The sequence below is a fragment of the Meleagris gallopavo genome, chromosome 6 (genome assembly GCF_000146605.3).
Source record: "Meleagris gallopavo isolate NT-WF06-2002-E0010 breed Aviagen turkey brand Nicholas breeding stock chromosome 6, Turkey_5.1, whole genome shotgun sequence".
NCBI classification, from domain to species: Eukaryota; Metazoa; Chordata; class Aves; order Galliformes; family Phasianidae; genus Meleagris; species Meleagris gallopavo.
Window position 1 is genome coordinate 44,575,734 of NC_015016.2, and position 19,995 is coordinate 44,595,728.

General features: G+C 38.1%; 1 protein-coding gene across 1 annotated transcript in view; it reads right to left on the reverse strand.

Moving 5' to 3' along the window:
- Positions 1-1,041: 1,041 nt before the first annotated feature.
- The window catches only part of TRANK1 (tetratricopeptide repeat and ankyrin repeat containing 1), a 41,267-nt gene continuing 22,313 nt past the window's right edge, over positions 1,042-19,995 (reverse strand). Inside the window, 12 exon segments of the mRNA XM_010713016.3 lie at positions 1,042-1,487; positions 2,678-2,779; positions 3,685-5,317; positions 5,320-6,751; positions 9,175-9,320; positions 10,267-10,399; positions 11,985-12,088; positions 13,702-13,790; positions 14,351-14,507; positions 15,196-15,339; positions 18,756-18,893; positions 19,362-19,561. Of these exon segments, the coding sequence (XP_010711318.2) occupies positions 1,375-1,487; positions 2,678-2,779; positions 3,685-5,317; positions 5,320-6,751; positions 9,175-9,320; positions 10,267-10,399; positions 11,985-12,088; positions 13,702-13,790; positions 14,351-14,507; positions 15,196-15,339; positions 18,756-18,893; positions 19,362-19,561 (4,391 nt within the window). The 3' untranslated portion in view covers positions 1,042-1,374.

The following is a 19,995-nucleotide window of genomic DNA, read 5'->3' on the forward strand; positions in this document are numbered from 1 at the left end:
ATGCAAAATACATTCTGTTACAGAAAATAAAGCCAATGATGTTACGTTAATGCTCTAACTTGCCTAATCCCTGATTTCTACAGTGCAAGTGACTAGCACTACATTTCACGCATGAGTATTTTTAAAATGCTTTCTAGACACTTAAGCAACAGGGCTTCTTTAATAAGCAGCACTTAGTAAAGAGTCTTCTGGCAGATAACAGCACTTACAATGCAATAGAAAACCATCACTGCTGCTCACGCTGCTCCATTCTACAGCAGCACTTCATTTTGATCCATGGAAATTATCCCACTTTGAAAACATTGGGCATAAGAGCAAGTTCCTGAGCTTTTGGCAAAAGGTAATTATTAAAACAATTTGTTAAGTATACAAGCAGCTCACTTTTCAAGATAAAATATTTCAGCAGCTAAATAACACTGTAATTACGCACATGTAACATAGAAATGCTTCCATCTAAAATGAGGAGATGAGAGCACATTGGTGATGCTGAAGTCCCAGAAATGAAATAGTGTCATCATGAACTGATACTCTGGTCTAAATTGTGCCCTGCTCAGTCAGCTGTGGCTTTCCCAAAGCATTCAAAAATAAGACAAAATCACACAGTTTTAACCATCTTACAAATTTTATAAAATGTTATTGAACATTACAAAAGGCTTTCTTTGATTGAAATTTATAAAACACCATGTAATACTCTTAAAAGAGAGATTATATTTCAATACGTACAGGTAACAGTTTATATCAAAACTTTATGAAAGAGAAGAAACTTCATGATTTTCTTACTTATCTAATTAGAAATATGTACATTGTACAAAAAAAAAAAACCTAAACATGAACAAGCTTAGGAATGATCATTCTTGTCTATAAAAATATAAAAGAGAGGTATCCCAAGTACCTCACCTGGCGACTTAAAAATTTCCAAACACAGGACTCAAGAGACAGTAAGTTTACAACGGTAATCTAAAAACAGAAATTAAAACCTCTTAAAATCAGAGAAACTATCTTTTTTTCTGAGTATTCCAGCTCAGAAGAATGATTATGTCAATTAACAGAGAAGTAAAAAATATGAAGACTTGGTAGAAAAATACCCCTGAGATAAGGCCAAAACATGACTGCATCTTCCTACTTGCTGGTTTCTTTGGCTTTTGGTTACTTTCAAGAAGCAATGTAGATCTGAAAGGAAATTTGTCCTGTCATAGATTTTATCTGCTACATCATCAGCACAAATCATTATTCTGACACAAGTGTAAGTTGCTTTTTCTTCACATTCTTACAATTTCTGACCTCAACATTCTATTTTTCTTTTTAATAAGCTTAATATTTTATTCTAACATTAGATTACCAGAGGACAGAATAGCAGCTGCATATTTTTCCTGATCACCATTTCCCACATCTTCCTTTTTTTCTTGATGGCTTTTTAGAAGCAAGTTCTTCAAAAGCCATGCTTTCATCTTCTACATCATTTTCCAAGTCTCTATCATGCACAAAGTCTGTATTTAAAAAAAATAAAAACAACAAGAAATTAATGCAAAATGGAAAGACATGACATCTTTTCTCTCTTAATAGTATGACAAAATCTACACTAGGATTTTATATGTCAGCAAAATATCTTCATACGCATACTGTCATGTTTAAGTACTGTGTTTTACATGACAAAGTGCCTTGCTGCTCCAGTCATTATTTTTACACTCAACATCTGTTTTGATGCTACAGCTTTTGGCTTTTGTAAGAAGAGTGTCCTTCCCCTCTCAAGGTTCAGTTTCAGCAGTCAATACATTTGCTTACTGACTTCTAAAGAGGGAGTGACAGAGTGTAATGCTGCTTGTAAGACTGTGAGAGCATTCTCATGCAGTCTTATCATTCTGTCATTATTGGAATAGAAAATTGTAACACAAAGCTTTATCAGAATAAAATTCTCTAAAATAGAGCCACTTTGGTACTTTACATACAGTGCAATTTGTAAGCACTTTATTTCTGCTTTTTTATACAGTTTTTGCAATTCTACCACTGGAATATGTGCTTATCCTTAAACATATAGGTAGGCACAATGAAGTCTTAAACTTGCGTAAAAGGTCTCTGATGCAATTGACAGCATCCAGGTATATTACTTTTGATCTACTACAAAGTAAAATGACCAAAACCAAAAGAAATCTGACTGCATATATTTTCTTTTTGCAGAGGTCTTAAAACCAAGCTGAAGATCAGTTTTATTAGGACACTGGTTTTCAAGAACTCGGGGACCACTTAACTGCCAATAAAAGCAGTGCTGAAGCACAGTTAAAAGCAGCAGTAATAGGTGAAAACGAAGACAGCTGCTCTTCTGTCCCCTCGCTGAAGTTTCTATCCTGAGGACTGCCCCTGGCCATAGCTACACACACAGCTGTATGCACACACAACACACACACACACGCTCCATGCAGGCTGGGACACACAGAGTGCCAGCAGTGGGGCCCTGCTCAATGTGAGTCGCCCTGCAGCCAGCTGTGAGGGAAGACCAAATACCTCACACTTCCCCTAACCCCCTGTGGAGGTGCCTGTTTCTCCTCGCCTCAAGTTCTGTGTTGCTGTGTGAATGCCCACAGCACTGCTGACCAGGGGAGTGAAGCGAGTAAAGCTAAGAGACCATTACCAAACAGAGACCACTAGAGGGCACAGAAATCTGTGTAATTTCAAAACATACCTTCTTCCTTTATTCTCTGTAAATCCATTTTCTTCAGCCACTTATAAGCCTCATCAATGACAGCAAACAATTTGTTGGCATGTTCAGTTATTATTTCTTCAGCTGAAATGGAGCACAATCAACATTCTGTAAGAACACCAGCTGAGTGACAGACAGGAGCCAAAAGCCAAGCATGCTGACACAGACTTGTGTACAACAATGATGCAAAGCAAGAAGTCTTCAGGTCCAATGATTTCATGTACAGACCAAAGTCACTACTGGGGATGAAGAGGCTGTATCTATTACTCCCCAGGCCAACTAACACTGCTAACATAGAGGGCAGAAGCTCACCTCTCCATCCTTGTGCAGCCCTTTGAAGGTGTACCTGAAACTCTTGGACTTATTCTGGTTTATCTATTTTGGAGAATTAAAATTTCTGCTTTCATTATCCCTCTGAAATTCTACATGTCAAACAACAAGGACAACTGTCATGGTTCACTGAGCAGAAACCTAACTTACAAGCAACATCTGCACATTTTATCCATATTGAAAAGGTTTCAGTTAGGAGTGAAGATAAAGCTTCCACAGTAAAGTGAAGACCATAACCTAACATTTAATTACAGATTAACTTATTGTACTGGTAAGAGCTGAGGAACACACAGAACACTACAGTTTTTCATTACTGTCAGCCATCACAGTGACAACTTGACAGGGTTGCTGGATTTCTACGCTAAAGCCAGTAACAATATTTTGATGTAAGATGTCACTTTTGCACAGCAAGTACCCCAAACAATTTTCTTCTAGGCTACTCACTCGGTGATTCAATTTTGCTTGCAAAAATCATCGTAGAATGATGCTTTAAGCAATGAGAAAGAAATCCCATATCAAAGTATGTATCTCCTAAGTACCAGAACTAGTGTTTTATTATTTCTTTTGACCACATTAAGAGTTTTGAATGGAGCTCATTTCTAGAAGTTTGGCCACAAATGACATATTTCATTGTTAGAAAGAAAAATGAAAAGTCTTACCTTCAGCCCAGGCTTTTCTCTCATAGATTTCCTCTACTGCATCTGAAATCTTCTTAATATTCTCTTTGATTTTTCTCTGGCATAAGTTGGAACCTTCTTTATAAGCTAAATGGTCTTGAGTGTAAGTCTTTTCTGTAATGGCCTCCACTACATCCAGTCCATCACGTATTTTTGGATCTATCTTTCTTCTGAAAAAGTCAGCATAGTTTTTGTAGGCAGCATTATTATTTCTGTGCTCATCTGTGTTTCTGTGCTCAATATAAGCCTCGCTGGCTGCAGTAATTGCATTTCCTTCCACCTGCATCTTTTCTTCTGTTGGTGTCACAGCTTCGGCAGTGTCTGCCTCCACACTTTCAGCCTGGCCGAAATAGTTCTCAGAGCTCTGGATAAATCTGACTCCACAGAGGTCACATTGGGTTTGGTCAATATCTGCTTTTTTGAAGATATCTGATAAAAATTCCTCTCCTTTCACTGCTACAGGCTCTGCTTTGCAGCAGGCCTTCCTTTTCCACCTCATACACACAAAACCAAAATGGAAGACGCGATACAGCTGGCGTAGAGCAGATGCTTTCTGCTCTTGCTTCTGTTGCTTGTTGAGTGCAATCACTTCCAGAGGATCCTTCTGGTCCTCTAAGCACTGATCGCTTTCGAGTTCCTTCTCTATCTCATCAACATATTCTGTTTTATCCAAAGAGGTTATAAACCTGTCAAAATTTACGTTTTCATACAGGATACCCCGTATGGGTGCATACCCCTGAGTATACACACAGTCCCACCTCCATCGGCAGTCAAATAGGTACTCCTCATCTCTCTCTATCAGAAGCTCTTGCAGGCTTGCAGCTACTTCCCTTACACTTGAAGCATCAGCCACTTGTTCCACGACCTTTAGTAATCTTACAGGCACTTTTGAGGGCGAGTCTTTTCTCATTGATTTCAGCATCGCCTTCATTTCAGGAAAGAGTTGGCTTAGGAGATATTTACACATAGAATTCTGCACCTGGTCAGCATTCAGTATCATCACTAAGCTCAACACTAAAGTTCGCTCAGCCTCTCCTGAAGTTACACAATCAGGATCCTCAAAAGCATCCAGAAGGACGCTGAAATTCTCATGAACTCCACACAAAATTTTTGCCAGGTAACAGAGATGAAATCTGAAATTCTGTTCAGCTACATGTGTGTCTTTTGGTCTATAGTCTTGTATAATGGAAAACGTCTCTGTGAATTCTTTGCTACGGCCTTTGTTTCTGAACAAAAAATCCCAATAATGAACGAGAGCAATGTAACTCTTGGGAAGGCACAGAGTCACATTCTTGTTGAGTCGCATCAGGACAGCACAACAGATAATATACTGGAATTCCAACAACATTACTGTATTTCCTATGCTTGGAATCAGGTACCTTGTGCATTTCTTGACCAGGACATTCATAAAGCGGAAAAACAGCCTTTTACAGCTTTCAGGGTTCTTATAAACATAGAATTGCTCAAATGAACTTTGAAGGAGTCGAATGAAGCACAAGTGTGTTCTTCCTGCATTTTCAGTTTTTTTGTCAGGTTGCAACATGCCATGCCTGCCATCTATTCCTTTGATCTTTCCTCCTTGGCTTTTACTCTTTGGGGAGTTTTTGCCTTTGACAAAGCAAGGCTTAGCTCTCTGTTATAATCGTCCTCTTCCTTAAAAAGCAGCTTCTCAAATTCTTCAGGATATCCGGAAGATAAGAGAAAAACTTTCATGGCACTTAGCCACAAGTCACTTGATTCTCTTCTGGCTCTAGCATCTTCATTTTTGAACTTAAATGAGATGTATTCATTCAACAATGCTCGACAGGGTTTGGAAGTAATGTTACTAAATCCCAGTATTTCTTTACACGCCTTTGGGTTCTCTGACAGTATTCTCAAGTGGAAATGATTAGGGAAAAATGTTTCCAGAAGGCCTTTACATGATACATACTTGTCAGAAGTCAAAAGACCATCAAGGCTTTTGCAATGACTCAGCAGCTCTTTAGGGAAAGTGTGTGTGGCTTCCAAGAGCAGTCCATATATTGCTGATAGATGCATTTTACACTGAAATACCATCTTTGCTTCATGGCGCAGTAAGGGCTTATGAAAATCCTTACAGGTTGTATCCTCACAGTTCAAGCCAACAATGAACTTCATACAAATATCGGGGTAATGCTTGTTCAGTAACTCGTGGGTGATAGAGCACAACCTGCTCAGCAAGTGCTGCTTCAAAGCTGATTTTACTGCCTCTGTGCTTACTGAAAAATTGCCTTTTGTTTTCCTCTCTTTTAGACTTGCCTTGTCTAACAAAAACTTGAGGATGGGTTCAGCTTCATTTTGAGACACCTGGCAACAACTGTCACCTGTTGGGACGATACCAAAATAGGCAAAGCATGACTTTACCATATCTTTCTCTACATTGGTGGTTGCTTTCTTTAAACTTTTAACCAGATCCAGGAGAGCCATTAAGCCATGTGTCGCCTTACAGAGGATGTCCTGGCTTGGTGCGTTGCAGTGAGATAGCACAAAGAGAACTTCAACTGCACCAGCAGAATGATTCACAGACAGAAACTGAAAGTATGCGTTGCTCAGCTTTTCAAAGTCTCCCTTCAGAGCTCCCTGCAAAAACAAAGCCTCGGCAATGCCTGATTTCTGATTAGTTTGTTCACAAAGCTCAAGGGCTTCTCTTAGCATGACCTCTGTGTCCACCAGGTCCGACTCTGAACAATAAGTTGTACCAGCACGAGCTGCAGCAAGCAAACAAGACGCACGAAACTCCTTTACTGCTGTGAGGTTGGCTGCTTCAAGAGCAAACCCATGTTGTTTCATTAGTTTTGCAGCTTCTTCTTGTCGACCTTCTCTTTTCAGTAAGTCTGCAGTTTGGTGCAAGCATCCACGAGACTTCAGAAACTCAAGCTGATCCTCTATGTCAAGTTTTGAGAGGACCTGCATCATTTCCTCAATTCTGTTCACACTTAGGTACTTTGCAGCTGCTTCCAAATACAACTGGTTTGCTGTACATGAGAGTTTGGATACCATTTGTCCTCTTGCACTTAACATCTCTTCATATCTGAAATAAAACATACATCAATTTACTACTATAGATGATCAACCTAGAGACAAAATCACTGCATTTTTAAAAATTGCCCCAGCAAGAAACAAATAGCTACCCCTAGACGCTCTTCCATGAAAAAGGACAATTAGTTCAACTATCACTGTTGTTTAACATGCAAAAAACAATCATGTAGTCCCAAAAGATTTAAAAAAGGAATTTAGTTAAAACAACAGAAGGATGCCTGACAAGAACATTAGAACTTCTGGTAAGAACAAGATCACGAGGTTTACAGCATTAATTAATCTTTCTCCACGCTGACAAATGACTTCAGTCACATTTTACCAGTAATAATCTTCTTTTGTTTGTTAAAGTCAGCCTCGATGTAGAGTGGTTATTTACATGAACAGGGACCAGAAGGAAAATTGTCTTATGAGGAACAGCTGACAGAACTGGAATTGTTTAGTCTGGAGAAGGCTCAGGGAGACCTTATTGCTCTCTACAACCACCTGAAGGGAGGTGGTGGTGAGGTGGAGGTCAGCCTCTTCTCTGAGGTGACTAGTAGTATGAGAGGGAATGGCCTTAAGTTGCAACAGGGGAGGCTCAGGCTGGATATTAAAAAAAAATTGTTCTTAGAGTGGTAAGTCACTGGAACAGGCTGCCCAGGGAGGTGGCAAAGTCACCCCCCCTGGAAGTGTTCAAGAAATGTGTACATGTGGCACTGGGCGACATGGTTTAGTGGGCATGGCGGGGATGGGTTGACAGTTGGATTAGATGGTCTTAGAGGTCTTTTCCAATCTTAATGATTGTATGAAATTTGAAAATGAATCAGTTCTCCAAGAGGCCAAAATAGATAGTATTTTGCAAAATGAACATAAACTAGTCAGTGTAGAAAACTCAATTCTGTCTTACATAGTCTTTGCTGCTTACTGAGTGCCTGAGCAAAGTACTTGGCTGCATCTTTCAAAACACATACTTTGAAACATTCAGTTATTAATTACTTGTGGCTGATGTCAATTTATTAACATACTCTATAAGCCAGTCTTGCAAAAGGATTCTCTCTTGCATGCTGAGAATGAACAATGTCCTGAAGAGTAAGTGTCTCCAGTTGTACTGCCTGCTTTTCATGCTGCATCTTTTAGCAATCAAGTGCCTGCTACCTGGCAGGCTGCTGGGTATGCACACTGACTGTGTGGTGGCTGTCTTTTCCACAATAATCCCTGTAATCCCTGCAGCCTGACCTGCCCTGAGAACTCAGTAGGCAGTAGCCAAAAATCAGTTCTTTCTGGTTGCTCAACTCTATGAGTAGCCGTTGAACACAAAGGCCTGCCAAGCAGGATACGTCTCAGATGGGTGACACTGAACAAACTTTGAGACAAGAATGCTCCATACAAATCTCTTACAGTGAGTAAATTGTCATTAGCTTTTCATTGCTGTAATTTTTTGTGATAAATGTGGGAGTGCAGATTTTTGTACTTTTGATGATGAATTCATAAAAATGATTTGAGGAGGTTGGTTTAAAAAAAAGTCATTAGTTGGTAAGGTGAGTTTAATGCTTGAAGTTTTGGACCAAACTATCTCTACATACTAAACCAGCTTTAGTCCTTTTGAAAAGAAACAGTTATCATGGCACAGGAATTATCAAAGGTGCACCACAAAGGATTTCAGAGGTGGTGTGTATTGTAGGTTTTGCTGGAAGTCAAACTGATGTGTATATTCCTAAAAATACATGAAGTTAGGTGTAAAGAATGGTGTGGTCAATAAATGAAGTGTTTTCACAAGAGTGATCTAATGAAGTCACAAGGATGGTGCAAGATGCGAAGTTCTGTCAAAAAGATACTAATAAAATCAGTTTATCAAGAACAATGTGAGATGGTTCTTAATTGCCCTGAGACACGATGGGGGAGATGGTATGTTCCAGAGACTGGAACCAAGACTCTGTCTGAGAGGCAGTGCAAGTTGGTCATTTACTGTTCTCCATTCTAAGTCAAGTGATTTTGAGAGACAAATAGTTCAATTGCCACAATGACTTCTGAATTACATATATCTAATGGCTGCACTCCTACAGAAGTCAATGTCAAAGTGGCTAAATCTATGACTGCTCATCTTTAGAAGGGAAGTATTTATTACTATTATTAGACATTTTTGTTATATTTACCATAGAAACCTAGTTCAGAGGACTGGTCAAAGAAGAATTTACATGACTAGTAACACAGGATTGGAAAAGAATCCTACGAAAATCAAACTAGCTTCCATGCAGTAGAATGTTTTACACGTTATCACGACCCCAGTGAGAATTCTGACAGTTAAGGAATTTAACTTTATATAAAACAAAGTTACCAGACAAAATTCTCATTAAAACCTTATGGAGAGCCAGCTGTATTATGCTGAGGTTGGAGATGGAAAAAAGATTTATTTTCCAACACAGTATTGAAAGATACCTTTCAACTGCCTTTGCTGCTTCTTCATAGAGCTCCTCTTGACAATACATCTTAATTGCCAGATCAAACTCCTCAATTTGTTCATAACATTCAGATGCTTCTTTGTAGCACTGGTTTTTCTGATAGTACACTGCAGCATCTTTCATCTGCAATGCAGAAGTCAATAGTGAAATCAAAGGGCTCTAAGCAGCCAAAACTACATGAATAGAATAAAATTAGTAACTCTATCACGTAGGTGTCTCATACACAAGCAAACTCTAATAAAATGTAATCAAAGCCTTTTAACGTAATCAAGTACTTACTAAGTAACCACCAATAAAACTGAAGAGATTTTTTTTTAATTAAAATTAAAAAGCCTTCAAAATACTTGCACTGGAAAAATTAGAACTTAAAATTAAGGATTTACGAAGTATTTGCCATTCTCCGTTGCCTGTTATTAAAAAACACACTTACTTTTGTTGACTTTCAGACTTATCAAAATCAACAGGAGTAAATTAAAAGAGAACAGTTCTAGCTGTCTTAATCTTGCATCCTAAATTTTAAATATTTGGGAGCAATCACTTTAAGATATTTTGGTTGAAATAAACTGCAGATAAAGACAAAAATCCTCACAAGCCTAGAAAATTGTTGTTCTCAGTACATTTCTTAACCCATGCAAATTTCAAGGTTCCATTTAGATGCCTGCAATCAGTGAAGCTGCAGTATCATCACAGTAATATATGAGAGAAATAGCAGATTGTATTTCGTGAAATCAGTCAATAATTAACTTTCAACTGCAAAGCAGAAATGACTGATGCTGACATTTGAGGAAAGCCAAAGAAATAAATCTAGACTACCTAACTGCATTGTCCTCTTCATTTCTCTTAAAGCTATTCTGTGACAAATGCTTCCTTGTGAATGAGCTCATCTTGAATGGCCTAGCATAAGGAGCTGTTTTAGTTCAGCTACTACCATGTCACAGAAAGACACTGAGCTCTGAAATAGATCACCTTAAGAAAATTCTATAGAGACATACAAGCACCAAATTGGAAGGGAAAAAAAGCTGTAGGAAAATGAAGGAGGTAAGCAGAGTACAGGGTAAGGATGTAATACCTTTCCTAACTTTTTACACAGTTCTGCACAAAGCCGGAACTCCTTTGACTGAAACAGACATTTTAGTGACAGTTTTGGTTCTCCACATTCCAAGTAAGTTTTAGCCAATGTCATATATTCCATCTGTTTTTCTCTGTAGAAATAAATACGAGAAAATTATTCAAATTAAATTAAGTTTAAGATCACAAGATTATAACTGAATCCAACCAACACTGACATAATGCATTCCTCTTCATAATTAAACTGATGAAGCATCACTTCACAATTAGCTGGATTTTGGACCAACACTGCTCTGCCCAGAAGTCTGTTCCAGAATTTCATAAGCAGTAAAAAGCTCCTTTTAAAATTTCTCAAACCAGGTATAGTAAAGGCTAGTATGGTTTCAATTTCTCATCTTGAGCTTAACTCGCTCCTTCCTCCTTCCTGCTGTTTAGCCCCTGTGTCGTTAAAGATAATAATCACATTTGTTCTGCCTTTGTTTTATATGACTAAGCCTTCTTAGTGTCCATGCAGCCTATCTATCTTCCTCCCAAAACTAGTTTGAATTCACCATTTTTGAGTCAAGAGAATCAGAACTGTACATCTCATATGGTATCTCATACCATAGAGCACGCAGGAATTTTATTCATGTTTTTTGCAAGAGCATTAGCATTTTTAATTTTAGAAAGTCACGTTTACACCTTCATTATTATGTTTTGTCAACATATCTTCTTCTACACCAACTTTCTTTGTATCATCTTGTATGTCATCTTATCCTGTGTCGATTTATTTTACAAGTTATCCTAATAAGCCTAACTTCTCAAATTCTGCCCATCTGACAAGCACTCCAGCTTACAGCCAACTAAAAATTTCAGTCCCCTCAACAAATTTTGATCACAGAATTTTATGGCTATGTTTGTACTTCTTGCCAGTGCTATTAATATAAAACAAGCCTTTTAAAAAAGCTAATCCTCAATAAATTCCAGTCGTAACATTTTTCCAGACTTTCCTTCTTCTCCCCTCAGTGCTGTCTTCCTCTGCTCTAGTCACATTCTGCTATAAGCTTTTTCCCCTGACTTACACACGTCAAATCTCAAACAGCTTTTCAGCCTTTGACTTCAGAGAACTGCAAACTTTCTCTCCAGTCCAGCCCTGGAGCAATTTTGCACAGCTGACAGAATAAATAAATGATTCATCTCAAAATCTGTCCCCTTTTTAGAACTGCTCTTTGGTTCAGATGTAGTTCAGGTTGTTTAATTTAGACTGACTCAAACACTAATTTTACATGAAAGCTCACTCTTCGTTAGCAGTTTTTCTTCCCAAATGTAAAACACCATCCCTTCTTCTTGGTTAAGTAGTAGGATTAATTGAAATTGAGAACTGTTGATGGTATATGCTTTCATATCTTCATCTGAGAAAAAAAACCTCTTCTGGTAATTCAAATTTTGTTGCTTTTTCTCATGGAATCCTGCAATGGTCACATTTGGTTTGGACAGCCTACATTTTACAATTGCCTTCACTTCTTCCCAAAGGAGGCAGCAACTCAGATCCTGCAGCAGCTGTGCTGAACTTTCCAATTTCTTCAGTTTCCTTCACTACCCAAAAAGCTGTAACAGGCACCTCACCTACATGCCTATTCCAGGTCTCCAGTTTGGTCTCACAGCTGTGGTGGGCATCCTCCCCAACATACATTCATGAGTCTGGCACCCCAGAATGATGCCCACTCGTGTTATACTTACCTGGGACTGCTTTTCTTTGAGTGCACTTTGAGAACAGCATCATGTGCCAGGGCCAGCTTTGACTTCTCAGCTGCTCCTCCCTTTTGGTAACATTTGGCTGCAACCTAGAGTGAGATCACACACAGAATTTACCCATGTGCATCCAACCTGTGGCTTATCACATAAAAGCAATTCCTAATTTTACAGTCGCTGTAATGGAAAACAGGAAGACCTCAGGGTGTGTGGAAGAAGGAAAAGGTGAAAAGACAGCAGTATATTCACAGGACAAAAGGAACAGCTTTAAAGTCAGTTCACGTGAGACCGTATCACAATTAGAATTTTAATGAAAGCATTTTATAAAATCGACACAGAAGCAACAAAAGCAAAATTCCTGAGAGGCTGATGGCACAAATAGCACACATGATTTTGAGTGATGATCCAAATCATTAATTGGTAAGTCACTAAGCATCTGCCACGTTAAATCTATTAATAAAAACTAGGAAAAACAACTTGTGCAAAGTTAAATCAGACAATGTGGAAAGTTTATTCATGATTTCACCATACTAGTCCCCTTGTGTGATAAGTTAAAGGGAATCATCGAGAGTTAACTGTGCACCTAACAAGACTGGCTTATTTATCACCTTTCTCATTCCCCCACATCATATTTCTTTATTTAAACCATTAATTTTGTGTTTAATTCTGTTTGGAAATTCCACATTGCAAGCCATTCTTACAGACGCAGTATTGCCCAGACAACTGCCTTTGGTGTAGCAGAGATAGTAAAAAACAAGGTTATGAAAAAAAGAGAATGGCAGATAATATGGGTGTTACATTTCAGATTTCAAGATTAATGTTTTTTCAACTGTTTTTTTTTTTTTAAATGAAGTTTCTGTCCATTTAGAAAACTGCCTTTTTTCCTCTCAGGAGAGATAAATACCATCTGTACAGAGGCAGTTTATTATTTTAATTTTTGCCTTCTTACAAGTATCTATTTTTCAGTGAAAAAAACTATGCTGCTGTCATCAAAAAGTGGAACCTTCCCTTCTGCTATCACCAAAATAAGTATTCAAAACTGCATTTCCACTCTGTCTGCTGTCACGTCCAATCTGAATTGTGTAAACTAACAATTTAGCAAGTGAATAAGTGTAAAATCTCCTTGTTCTTTAAATAGTAAGGGAATGAAACAATAATTTTGCTGCACTTTTTCCAGATTTTTTGGTGCAGCAAATTCCCTTAGTTCTTACATGTTGTTTCTTAATATGCATTTTGTATCCATCCCTAATTACTGTTAGAAAAACAAACAAACAAACCTAGAAGAGCACTGAGATCATTCCCAAATCAATACACTTCAAATAAGTGCCTACAGGAATTAATGTGTAATGATAGTGCCATGCATGTGGTTTAGTTTCACGAGCTCCAGTACTTTGTATTGTTGCTGACAAATGTTTCCAATCATCTTCAATTTGTGCATATTAAAAGTTTCCCCCTCCCTGTCCTGCACATTTCTGTCTGTAATTTACAGACAATAGGCTGCTCTCTCCTTGCTTATTTCTTGCAACCTGTTCATAATTTGTCTGTAGACATCTACAGAATTATAAACCAACAAATAAGAAAAACACTGCTATTGAGCCACTAAAGGTTTACAGATAATTTTTACAGATGTAAAAAAAAATAAAATATGGAGGTTTCAGAATAGGCAAGAATCCTTATTTTAGCACATGCTACCACATGCTCTTACCTCCCAGAACTGGTGTTTAGCATAGTAGTCTCCCTGTGCAATCCATTCTTCTGGAGATGAAGTTTTAGCAAACATGCTATCATCCAAATCTAGAACATGATGGGAAAAAACTGTTATGTTAGAAGAGAGAAATACAAATCACTTGTTATGCACAAAAGCTAAGGATGAATATCTCATAATGTTCCAAATTCTCTGTTTTGTGCTCACATCAGTAATGGTAACTGTGAGTTAAATACATTTTTATCTCTTCCAGTCAGTCCTGGAAATAAACAAATAGTTTTGAAAAGCCCATAAAAATTCTGCTTTTAATGGATAAAACTAAGTAAATCCACTGTCTTCATAGAAACCAAATTCTCTCATTTGGTAAATCTTTCAGCCAGCATGGTAATCCACGAGCTACCTTCAGTACTGTGCAGGAAAATATTATACCTATGAATTAGCAATTATGTTATTTATTAACACATACAAATGATCTTTAGAGCCCAAACAAGTAAGACCCACTGAAATCAGTGCACATTTGAAAGGGCAATATCAAAGCAGGGCAAAATCAATGGTCCCTCTTAGAGAATTAACATTCTTTATTATATAGCTTGAAAGCAAGAAAGTATTCAGTAGGTTGTCTTTTATGGAAGCTTTAATATTACTTTACCTTTATTTTCATCTGTTTTGACAACTTGAACAAATCCTCTTTTGATGAAATACTTAAAAGCTGGCGCTCGTTTCTCACTGTTTTCATCAAAGATCCAAAGATTGACCCTGGCTCTTGTAATGGCAGTATACAATTGCTTCAGTTCTCCATTCAGCATCTGAAGCAGAACATGATCACACACACACACACACAAAATAAAATAGAATAAAATAGAATAAAATTTAAGAATAATAAAACAAATGCCAAATTACCTGATTACTGATAAAGTGACATACTTTGCAGTTTTAAGAAAACAATGAATGTGTACACAGAATGACAAAGTATCTCCAACTCAGCAAATCTAAATGTGAAATACATGATTTTTTAGCTACCTAAGCAATTGTTCATACAATATGCAAGCAACTATTAGCACAAATCTAGTAGCTGCAGGTCTGACAGTCTGTATTGTTTCTAATCAACTCTTTTGCAATTACTTGCTGTTTTTTCTCCAGTACAATTCTGAAAATATCTGATTCAAGTGAGTATAAATAAAATGTCCTTTATTTTGAAGTAATGACAATCATCTGAAACCAGATTACAGTAATAATTAACACTGACAAGATGTTTTGCTATTTGTTTTAACCACTGTATATATACCTAAAAGTCCAGTTTTCGTTTCTTACCACATTGCATTCACAAAAAAATCTTTCAAAATCAAGTTTAGATTATATAAGTAGGAACTGCCAAAAAGATAAAACAGCCTCAATAAACATGTAATTAAAAGATTAATGTAATTCTTGAAGAAATCTCCCTACTTTTAAGAGTTTAGTGTAACCTTGCTATTCCCAATGTTATGAAAAACTCACCTTGTACATTTCTACATTAAAAGAAGTAGGTCTCTTCTGCACAGTAGTAGCATCCTCTAAAGGCATTTCAATTAGCAGTTTGCTTCCTATTTGCACATCTGAATCAGGAGTGTAAGAAGAAATGATTTTCCATTCTTTGCTAGCCTAAAACATCAAAAAAAAAGAAAGAAAGAAAGAAAGAAAGAAAGAAGTTACATGTATACAGCAATTACTACTACCCAAAAATGCAAAAGATAAGGTCATATTTTGTGAACAACAAACCCCCACAACTGAAGAAAATTTCTCAATTTTCTCAAGGAAGACCCTAGAGACAACCAAAAAAGTGGAATTCCATCTCAACACATGGGAGATTAGAGAGCAGCCTTTGAGACACATGTCTGTATCAGGTCATCATCAGGTTGAACATACAACTTTTCCTGAAATAGCTACTACAAAATGATGTCTCCCTGAGCTTGTCAGCCCAACACAGGGGAGGTAAGCAACTCAGCTGAACACAGAATAAAGAAACAGAGCAACAAACAAAGCAAACTTGGATGAGAGTAATTGGCTTGAGCTGGCTTCAAGCTATTCTCCTTTCCAGCAATTGTGGATGTCTAAGGCTGGGACAGTGGAGCAAACAGGGACTGTTTGGGAACATACAGGAATCATGTCTGTATTGTGACTCTGTGTATTGCCACTGTTGTACTTCTCCTGTGAATTCAGCATACTGCTGAATTAGACTTGGAAATCCAAATCACATATAGCACCACATATATCAGTCGTCATCATCTGATATTAAACATGAAATCCTCCTTGGACAGACTATAAATTTGCAGCTAAAGCTGCAGATACACCCCTACAATGGATGGCTCATCAAGGAGTACAACAGCTTAACCTCATCATGGACAAGGCTCAAGCTGTAGTCCTATGGCCAAGGATTCTTCTACAAACCCCAACACTGCAGCAGGCAGATTCGCTGTGCCTGCTCCCTGCCTGGGATGGGTTTCGAAGACACTGGGAGAATGCTGACAAGTTGCAAACTGCTGTGCTAAAATGTGCCATGTAAGAAATGTTGAATAAATCCAAGCCTGAAGATTAGGATGAGCAGCTGCCTTGTTTCCATGGTACTAAAGGGCTGACAAGCTCAGTGAGTCAGTGAGTTGCAGGCAGGCTGGCCCACAACTCACTCACCTCATCCCAGAAGCACCAAGGAGACCTGCAGCAAGCAGTATCCAGGCAAGCAAAGGCAAGCAGCTGCTGTTCTTTGGATGGTGCACGTAAGAGGCATTTCACTGAACCACTGACTCGGTAGAAAAGGCTGTGGATTACAAAAAGGGTTAAAGAAGAGCAAAAAGATACTCATGTGGAACATCTAAAAGAGCCTGGTTGGATTGTATTGGATTGTGAGACAGGTACATGTGAGTAAACATGAGCCTGCAAATGTGCACAAACTTGCTCGAATGTACATTCATCATGATTCAGCATGGCAGCAGATTTCAGTTGGCCCTCTCATGCCATGTAATAAATGCCAGATCCCAGTAACACGTTTTTGCAGGTTCCTGATCCCCCACAAAATTAATAAAAAGAAAATCATATTCTAAAATGTTATGTTAATTTTATTTCCTTTTTGGTGTTTAAAGGAAAACTGACTCCAAAGTGCTAAGTTTGTGCCACAAACTTAGAAATACTCTTATATGGCTAAAACAGCTTTGTTTTCTGCAGCCCAGAACCCTAAGCAACCTCGCAAAAATGCAGGACATTTGCAACACCCATTCTGAAATTCTGGTTACAATAAATTATCAGTCAAACCATTCCCAAGCCTGTTACAGATTATAAAATGACAGTCAGATAATGGAATAATTTGGGGTTTTAGAAGTTTGGCTATTTTTTACTTTTAGATTCTTCATTTAAATCTGCATCTCAAAACAGGACTCATTCCAAATCTCATTTTCAAGCCCCATAAAAACAAAATCAAAAAAACACACAGCAGCATTCACTTTCTTCACAACTGTTCAGAGGTTCACCTTTTCAAATCAGAAAACTTCAGTCTGAATTTTTCTTCTCTGCTTGTTTAACTACTCAAATCAACTCAAATACTCACCACTTGCTGAAAAACTGAATATTTATATGAAAGCAGTTCTCCTGGTCTGACATAGATCAGTCTAACTAAATGAAAAATGCCCAACACATTAAACTCTGGATTCTGCTATTAGTTCCTGTTTTTCTAAGCTCAGTTCACATCATTCAAAACATATCAACTTTGAGAAGTCTGTTATGACAGCCAGTATCGCAATGTCCCTGAATCTCAGTAAGCCACATTCAAGTCATTTACCTCAAGCTCCCTCTTTTCACCTCACCATATAGTTACTTTATGAAAAACCACCAGCAAGCTGCCCTCAGTTTTATTTTATACACTTGTGATTTTCAGTTGCTGCTAGTCATATCTGAAATGCTGTTTTGAGAGCTCTAGCCCAAAGGGTATCTGCAAGAGAGATATTCACACAGAATATTTAATTGCATGGTAACTCAGTCATGGGTGTGTATAAGTCTGCAGGCACCTCCAGTAAGGATACTGGCTACTGTCTGGCCACAGAGGTTCAGTGATGCTTCAGCAACAAGTGAGACTGCTGTGGTCAGTAGCTCTCTGTGGGGAGCCCTGAGGTTGCATCCGTCTGACTGACAATTCTCTCAGACACATGGTTTGACTTTTGGTAGCCCTATGGTGAAGCCAGGAGTTGGACTTGACGATCCTTGTGGGTCCCTTTCAACTCAGGATATTCTACCTCCACTAGGCTGGATTCTACTGGAAAACCTGGGCAGGGTCTGAGCTTCCTGGAAAACCACAAAGGGGAAAAAGGGAGTAGATAAAAGCCTCAGCACCTCCAGGAAAGAAAGCCTTCTTCATCCAAGGCCATCCTAGGAAAGATGGTCTCTGCTACAGACTGTTAGACCTTCCAAAGTTTTTGGAGTTAATCCACACATTGCTATAGAGCACACTTCCCTTTTAACACACACACACTACTCGTTTCTGAACATAGTTGTTCTACAAAACCTTCAATTAAAACAAAAACAAAACAAAACAAAACAGCATTCGATTTGTTTTAATTTGTCTCCAGCTGACAAATGATTTCAAATCTGTAAGCTATCACACAAAAAAAAAAAATCACTCTGTGAACACAGTAGTGATGCAAAGTAGGGGATCTAATGTGCTTTTTCAGGACCCAGCAGCCTAGTATAAAGTAAAAGGTATGCAAGGATAGTAGAATGTCACTCCAACTGCTCTGACCTGAACAGGTCACAGGCAAGGAGGGACATGCTGCAAGCTAACAGTATTCTTGGTATGTGGCAGAAGTGTGATCCCTAAGGCTCTCCCTGAAACTGCAACAGCCAGTCTGAAGAAAAATGCAGAACTAAGGGAAGTCAGGCTCACTTCATAAAACTCTGAGTCCGTTTTTTACTGTGATGAAACTACCTGTCTTCAGAGGAAACTGTGACTCCTCCCCCAGCTGGAAAGCCAAGTAGATCACTTGTAAAATCAACGCGTTAAGAAAAAAGGCAGAAAAGGGATTAGAATGAAGTACCTCTGAGTCTGTGAAAAAGTTATAAAGGAGCACATCGTCAAATTCCAAGCCCTTTGCTTCATAAACTGTCAGTACAAGTGCCAAACTGAGTTCCTCGGGTATCTTCTCCTTTGCTGTTTCATTTGCAACTAATACTACCTATAATAAAATATATTAATAAAAATAACATGTTAGAAAGCCACAGACAGAAGACATACAAACATGTCAAGATAATGCAAGAGGTTTCCCAAAACCAGGCAGCATTTAACAGAGACATTCCAGCACGCTACACAAAGCTGCCCTAGAAGACTGACAAATGTGTGGTATGAGGGGACAGTTGAAGATCTGGTATAAGATAATTTGGAGTTAGAAAAGAATGGGACAAGAATCTCCTGATGCAATGAAGAGCAAATAGAGCCAGAAATGCATTAAGAAGAAAGAAAGAGAAACCAATAAAACAGCTATTTCAGAGTTTTAAGGGCATAATTTATCAGTAAAACGGAAGGGATTAAAAAAAAAAAAACACAAAAAAACCAAAAACCTATGGGCAGCCCTATAAAGTGATTTTCTATTTAGCAGCACAGCTGGAACAATCTGCAAAAAGCCGTATACCTAAGAAAAGCAAACCTGATGTGCTCCAAATTCAATAGGCTGTGTTTTCCTTTTGTTGCCCCTCAGCAGAATTGCCAGGTCACTGAAACTGCAGGACTCCAAGACTGTAGGCTTTGGTCCATCAAAGAGACCACAGTCCTTTGGAAGCCGATCAAAAGATTCTGGGAAATAATACTGAAGCAAATCAACCACCCCAGATGCAAGGCTGAGAATACCTACAATAAGCAGAATATAGATTTTAAAGTTCAATCAGACTGTTTCATACTCTCTTGCAAGAGACACTTTTAAAAGATTTTATTAAAATTTTGATCTTAATTACAAAAACAAACATGAGTGAGAGAAGAAAGAAGCTGTAAGGCCCACTTCATGTTTCTGATATTTTGACTAGACCTCATTCTTGAGCCTGTAAAGATCAGAAAGTTTGCTACAAAGACTTAGCAGGCCCTCCTCACAAAATGAAGGTCAAACGCAAAACTAATAAGAAAAGTAGAAGCAGCTCATCAATCCTGCAAAATCTAGCAACTTCAGGAAGGAAAGGAAGTGCATGCAAGTGCATCTGATTACTTTTTGAGAAGTTACCTTCAAATCAAACAGACAAAACATACATTAAGCATGACTGTTTGTAAAATTGCAATTTCAATAACATTTG